Source organism: Scomber japonicus, chromosome 22 (assembly GCF_027409825.1).
Source record: "Scomber japonicus isolate fScoJap1 chromosome 22, fScoJap1.pri, whole genome shotgun sequence".
Classification (NCBI taxonomy): domain Eukaryota; kingdom Metazoa; phylum Chordata; class Actinopteri; order Scombriformes; family Scombridae; genus Scomber; species Scomber japonicus.
The window spans coordinates 12095704-12103074 of record NC_070599.1 but is presented as its reverse complement, the minus strand read 5'-3'; the positions used below and the strand labels follow the sequence as shown (position 1 = coordinate 12103074).

The 7371-nt window shown below is 45.3% G+C and overlaps 1 protein-coding gene across 1 annotated transcript; it reads right to left on the bottom strand.

The window, feature by feature from the left end:
- Positions 1-239: 239 nt before the first annotated feature.
- On the bottom strand, positions 240-6558 carry LOC128383387 (synaptopodin-2). Its single transcript, XM_053343018.1, has 2 exons — positions 6072-6558; positions 240-4260 (listed from the first exon to the last, which is right to left on the bottom strand). The coding sequence occupies exons 1-2, from the start codon at positions 6541-6543 to the stop codon at positions 347-349; spliced, it is 4386 nt and encodes a 1461-aa protein (XP_053198993.1). The 5' UTR covers positions 6544-6558; the 3' UTR covers positions 240-346.
- Between the last annotated feature and the right edge of the window lie 813 nt (positions 6559-7371).

Here is a 7371-nt window from a genome sequence, read left to right as displayed (position 1 = left end):
CCCACTTTAGATTCTATTACATAAAATAATATTAATTTATAGAGATTTTCAAAATATCCATATGCACCAATTTCTACAAACATAATAAAATGTACATGCTTAATGAACAAGACCATTTGTGGATGTTTTTACTCTTATATACTTAATGTATTTGTGATGCCCTTAACATTATCTGTCAAAACTGTGAAACCATCAAGCTCTGCCCTATTACATTAAAAAAATGATGGAGAAGATGAGTGTAAAGGTAAGTTTGTGTGCAAAATATTCCACTTGACAGCGGACTAGAGAGCATCAAACCTCGATGTGATTCAAGCAGACAACAAAGCATGTTGTAATCCTACCAGAATTACTCTTTCTCAACTGCCATAGGCTTCCACACCTGAGCTGAGCTCTTTTTAGCTGTAAACTTAGGTTTTGGAGCAGCTACAGCTACAGTGTTGCCACCTGATGCACATTCAGGCCTTGCAGCTACAGGGAAACTAGGAGCAACATAGCTACTGGGGGGCTGCTGCTGCTGCTGGTAAGGTACTGAGGGAGCTGCCAGGTAGGGGGGACTATTGGCTGGTTGGTAGGGGACCTGGGGTAACTGGTAGGGAGCGTTTGGAGACTGAGGCGCTTGGGGTTGGTAAGCAGGTGGGACAGGTTGTTGATATTGTTGGTTATATGCTTGCTGGTATGGACCACCAGGAGGTTGCTGATAAGGATTGGAGGGAGGATAAACATTAGCTGGAGTTTGCTGGTATTGGCCATCATGCACCATAGGTTGCATGGGCATCCCGTAGGCCTGCTGGGGATATGGGGCATTAAATGGTCCAGCTGGCTGGATGGGGGCCATTTGCTCATATTGAATTGGTTGGTTTTCAATAGGTGGGTGAGGAGGTGAACAGTCAGGTTTAGGTACAGGGGGCTTGGCAGCCTCTGCTGCCGGGCCAAAGGTAAATAGTGAAGAATTGAGCTGATAGGGTTGATGCTTCATGACGTCTATAACACTGAGGGGTTTGGGGGCAGGCTTTTGTTTATCTTTGCCTTTTTTCTTGGATTTGCTTGAAGGACTACCTGGAGGGGGCTGTTTTGTTGCTGCTGGGGGATAAGAAGGGGACTGAATAGGATTATAAGCCCGTGAAGGTGGAGCACGTACATTGGGAGTATATTTCCACTCATTTGGTAAGGAGGGAGTTGGGGATGTTGATCGGCTTGCCTTGTTTGCTTCCACAGTCTCAGAGTCCACAACAAACTTCTCCATACGAGACTGCCTCTTGGCAAACATATCTGCTCCTTTTCCTTTGACTGCTGGCATCTCAAAAGCTGAACCAGAGGGCGATGGGTTAAAGACAGTGGCCATGGGGTTGATAGGTGACGAATCTCTTTGGCCAACTGTAAAAGAATTGACTCGCTGTGGTGGCGGTGGTGGGCTCCGGTTTTGTGAAGCGTTTTGAGGTGGAAGCCAAGGTTTTGGAGAGGGTTGAGTGTTTACCATTGATGTTGCAACATTCACAGGTGCTTGCTGTGACTGTGGTGCCCAAGCGTTCGCAGGTGTCTGAGGTTGTGTCTGAGCTTGAGGCCAGGTATTCATCGGTGACTGTGGTGGAGTCTTTGAAATCGGCTGTTGCCAATTTTGTTGTGGTGTGGGCTGTGGAGGAACTGATTGAGCCCATGGTGTGTGATGTTGTGCCTGATTTTGCTCTGGTCCCCAGGAATTCATGGGCGGCTGTCCATGTTCTGGAGAATGTTGGGCCCATGTTGGTTGAGACTGAGCCTGGGCAGGTACTGGTGCCCATGGATTTAAATTGGCTGCAGGGTGTGTTGGAGGTTGTGCTTGGGCTGCTTGGATCCAAGGGGGCTGAGGTTGAACTTGAGTTTGTGATGAAGGCCATGCATTAATTGAAGGTTGCTGTTGCTGCTGAGGCTGAGACTGAGGCTGAGGCTGAGACTGAGGATGAGGATGAGGATGTGGCTGAGGCTGAGGCTGAGGCTGAGGCTGAAGCTGAGGCTGAGGCTGAAGCTGAGGCTGAGGCTGAGGCTGAGACTGAGGTGGAGCCGAGACCCACGGTGGTTGAACCTGACCTGGTGCATGGGCCTGTGACCATGCCTGTTGTGGGGCCTGATGCTGTGTTGGCTGAACCCATGGTGGTTGTGGCTGGCTTTCCGGCTGAACTTGTTGAGCCCAAGGAGGTTGCACTTGGGATTTTTGTTGTGGTTGATGCACCCATGGTGGTTGATGTTGAGTGTCTGGTTGTGATGGCTGTGCCCATGGGGCTTGGGGTTGCTGCTCCATTGGTTGTTGAGGTTGACCCCAGGTTGGTTGCATTTGCTGTACGTGTGGCTGTTCATGAGACTGCATCCAGGGTTGCTGAACCTGTGGTTGAGGCTGTAATTGCTCTCGTGGCTGGGCCCAGGGTGGTTGAACATGTGTCTGGGCTTGTGATTGCTCTTGTGGCTTTGCCCAGGGTGGTTGAACATTTGTCTGGGCTTGTGCTTGCTCTTGAGGCTGATTCCAGGATGTCTGAATTTGAGGAGTCCAAGTGTTTGTTGGGGGCTGAGGCTGCACTTGGGTATGAGAAGGCTGATGTGCAACCCTTGCTGGCTGCGGTGGGGACTGACTTGGATGTGGCTCCTGAGGCTGCACTTGAGCTGGATGCCATGAAACAGTGGATGGCTGTTGTTGTGCTTGTGTTTGTGCTGGAACCCAGGAATTCACAGGAGAACTCTCAGGCTGTGGGTTAGAATTTATGTGACCATTTTCTTCCTGAGCTGTTACTTGCTGCTGATGGGATTCAGGCTCTGGGACAGTCCATGTGTGTGGTTCCTCTGTAGTGGTGCTGGCAGGAGCCTCCTGCAGGGCAGCAGGGGGAGAGGGCTCAGTGGCAGGTGCAGGGGTTGGCTCTAGTTCTGGAGCAGGGGTATTCTCTGCGGTGGGGGCTACAGCAGGTGTGGATACACTATTTTCAGCCTGCTGAGGCATGTCCTGGTTGGTCATTTCTCCCTGTGGGGACCAAGGAGGAGAGTTGGGATTGATCATAGGCTTTGGAGCCACTGGTGGAGGAGTCTTGTGTTTAACACGTTGAGGCTGGAGGAAATTACAAGCCTCAGCCCCAAGGCTAAGATAGTCTTCCTCAGGTCCTGACTCAAAACCCAGTTTCTTATCACTCCTGTTGAGGAGGTTCAGCAACTCTGGGTTAGGTGATACTTTTGGTGCTTCCTTAAATGTGAACATAGGTTTGCCAACATTTCTTCTTCTTGCATCCTGCAAAAAGCCTGTCTTACTTGCAGGGGTAGAAATGCGCTCATCACGGGAAGCTATCTGCTCTCCTTGGCCCATAGAATCTTGATTGGTTCCACTTATTGCGGGAGAATAAGGGGCAACCACCATATTTTGTGCTGAAAAAGGCTTTGCAGTACGATTGTTGAAAGTACTCTGTAATTCACTGGTTTGATGATGGACTGTGCCATTGATGTTTGCAGAATACGACTGAACTTGCTGTTGCTCTTGATGATATTCTTGTTGTTGTTGATACATTTGCTGTTGTTGATACTGCTGTTGTTCATATTGCTGCTGCTGATACTGTTGTTGGTATTGCTGCTGCTGTTGGTACTGCTGTTGTTGCTCATAGTACTGCTGTTCTTGATATTGCTGGTACTGTTGTTGGTGTTGGCTTTGTTGGTGTATATTCACATCCATGTATGCGTGATCCTCTGTTGTGGACTGCATGTACGAGTGTTCCATTTTCTTTTCAGCTTCCTGAATTGCCTCCACAGGAATCCCCTGGCGTCTAAGCTCTTCATGTTCAGCAGAAATCTCATCCATCCTTAGGCGCCGCTGAGCAAACATTACGGCACCCTTTCCTTTGGTATCAGGTAAACATTCCATCTCTGCTTTGTTGTTCAGGTTCCGCTCAATCTCAAGGAGACCCTTGTCCCAGTTGATGGTTAGCACACCTTTGCTGCTATGGGCATTTGTGAGGAAATGCTTATCTACTTCAGAGTCGTTTGAAGCCACAAGGGTAAATTCAACAGCATGGGTTCCTTCTCTGTCCTCTTGGTTCTCCTCGTCCTCTTCGTCACTGAACTCTGGTTCGTCCTCTCCTGTGCCGTAGCTGACAAGTGTGTATTTCTTGGCCCTTTGCCGATGTTTCTTGAACATCAACACCCCCTTGTTGTTGGGGTTGGGTGGCGCAGCAGTGAGAAGAAGAGCAATACGTTTACATTTGGACTTGGCCTCCTTCACCTGCTTCTCCGACAGACTCTCGCTACGCCTGAGCCCTGTATAGAAAGGGGGGAAAAAGATATTACTCACAATAAACTAACAATAAACAGGGGAAAAGAAACAGACAGCCTTAATCTACAATTAGAGGTATTACTAACTTGCAGTGGAGTTAAGATCAACACAAATCATCTGTTGGAAAATGTGCTGGGGAAAAGACCCTCAGTTTTAGAAAAAGCTTGTGCTTCTTTGCCTTCATTAATAATGATTTGTTTGTATTTTTCAGTTCTTTGATCACCAATTTAAGGACAACTTTAAGGCAATCCTAGCTCACTGTATCTGCATTGATGATGTCATTGTTGACTAAGTTACTTCAAATCATGCATGTGGAAAGCTATTTTTATAATATGACCATCCTGATATCAGTTGCAAAGTAAGATTATATTTTAATGTATAAACCCCATATTTGTTTTAGCATTCATCTGAAGACTAAAGATAGAGCTTGCACAAATAATAATGGTGACAGATGACAAAGTTTCAAAACAGTTAAGGTAGAAACAAAGCTGTTACTTTTCAGCATGTTGTATTAACAGAAAAGCAGAACTGACATGTTTCCATATGATGAATAAACCATTTATGCTATAGAAGCATGCACTATTGAACAGATCAACAAATACACAGCAAATATAAACTAAGCTAGTATCTGATTCATTCATTCATGAAGAGAGAAACATACTGTCCCATATATTTCATATATTCCTAGTCCACAAATACTATCTTCCACCAATAGATATTCCTCATTTGTGATTGCATTACTCCAAATTTACTCATCCAGTTGAACATAAAACAAACACATACAGCAATTATGAAATTCTCTGACCCATGTTTAATATCCTCATTTGTTCACAAACAATGCACTATATTAAATCAGCTCTGCATCCCATAAAGTAGCCATGAATAGGAACTGAGAGAGATTAAAGATAGCCGGCATGCAATAAATTCAACAGGACCAGAGCGTCTTTACCAGTCCTTATCTGTAAGTTTGCAAGCTGTTCTTATTTTATCTTTCACATTTGCTGATACTTGAACCAATCTAATAACACGCATCATACAACAAACACTCTCTCAAACCGTTTAACAAAGCAAAGCTGTATTCAAATAAATTGTCTTACTTTTTTATATTCCTACAAGACTAACCTGAAGGTGAAGGAGACAGCAGGAGTGAGCAATGGACTCACTTTTTTAGCTCAGTTAAAGCACCCAGTTTGAAAGGATCAGGTATCGGGTGAGGGGAGCACATGCTGGTGTCTGTCAAAGGGCCACTTCTGCAGTCATCATCAGTGTGCTGGTGTTATATTTATGTCTTCCACACAGCTCAGAGAAACACTTCAGTGTCCATATTCATCATCAAGCCTTTGCAAATGGATAGTTTAAGACTTTTTATAAAATACAGCAGCTTTTCAAAATTTCATATAGCGTCCTTCTTTTCGCTTTTCTTTTTGATACATTATATTCAGCTTTTGTTGACTGTCACCACCCTAACACCACAGTGCCCCCGTACTACCACTTTGATTCAGTTGTAATTCAGGTTAGACCCGGATATATCTGCTTCCCTTCAAAGGAATGAGTACCCTCCTCCAACTGTAGTGAGCAACACATACTATTTTGAGGAGTACACACAGTGGACATTAACTTTGGAATGCACACATGTTGGCAAATGTGTTTTAGTTTTGACCTATTAGCTAGGAGAGTCCACCTTAAAGAATAGATATGACTATCCACACACGCATGTACACACAAGAACACACAAAGAATGCATACCAAGATAATACACCATGGTAAAAATAGAAATGGTCAACATGGTACTCACTAGCGTGCTTTGCCCGGTGTTTGTTGGGTTTGTCTTGATCCCCCTCAGATTCTGAGCCTTGCTCCTCTGCTGGTGTTTCCTCTTCTGAGGGAATTCCAAATGAGACGCTGAAAGTCCCAGGAGCTCCCTCACAGTGCCCTCCTCCTTCTTCTCCTTCACTTTGGGATCCAACACTTCCACTGACCCAGGGGCCACCCACACTCAGGATGCCCCTCCCTGGTCTTGATGCTTCTGGCTGCTGCAAAATGACCTCCACCTGCCTCAGCATCGAAGGGGAGCTGAGAACCACTCCATGCTGGCTGAGTGGCTCTCTGACTGAGCATGGCACATAATGAGATGCAGTGGCAGTATGGAGTTTCTTTATTGCTTCTCTGTTTGAGTATTCTCCCTCGACTCCATGGGCACTCCCAAGAGAGGTACAGCCCATGCCGTCCAAGGTTTGCTCAGAGAAGGACACCTGGAGTTCGACCATGTCACCAGGAGAGAAACACCGTGGCACCTCATTGTCATTTCCCTGAAAAGCAGGCTGATGGCCTCTCTCTTCACCAGATGAGGAAGCATGTAGCTGGGTGCAAAGCAGCTCAGGTGCCTTGGGAAACTCTGTGTTGTAGTAGGCCTTGTTCTGGGACTCAGATATGAAGAGTTCCCTAGGGCTTTGGGATCTGTGCTTTGGGGAGACGATGTGGAGGGTGGTGCTCTCAGTAGCCTCAGTAGAAGAATGCCTTTCACCGTAGTATGTCTCTCCAGGGGGACTGGAGCAATATCTTTGAAAAGGGAGGGGAAGAACAGGAATGAGTGAGTGGGTCAACTTCTCTTTGTCCAATAACTATATAATTAAAATTAAGAGAAGATAATGGCAGTTATATTATTTGTTTATAATGTAGTTCTTTAAACATGGTATTCATTATATATTTGGACCTGTCAATTTACAATTCAATGCTAACAGAAGGGCAAATAACTTGGCCCATACCATAGTTTGACAGTACACGTGACTTTAAGAAAAATACATAATCTCTATTCCTCCTTCTCAACAATGTGACTTTACATCAGTATTTTTGTTTAATCTCTATATAACAGAAAAGGTTAGGCCAGTACAAATCTTTTTGATTTTTTCCCCCATCAAATACCATTGAATTGTTACCAAAGTAAAGCCTGCCTTTCATTGCTGCAGTTGACAAAGTTATCAAGTTGATTTAATCATCGTGCAGTGAGCTAAATGAAAGGGTCAGGTCATTGAAGTGGAAAATAATCACGTTTAACATCGTTCATGCCTATTTTCCACCATCAAGGTCAGTAAGGA

Coding starts and splice junctions, on each gene's coding strand:
- LOC128383387 (XM_053343018.1), bottom strand. CDS start 6,543: ATGGTCGAACTCCAGGTGTCCTTCTCTGAGCAAACCTTGGACGGCATG. Junction 4,261..6,071: donor ACACCGGGCAAAGCACGCTA/GTGAGTACCATG, acceptor CTTTCTATACAG/GGCTCAGGCGTAGCGAGAGT.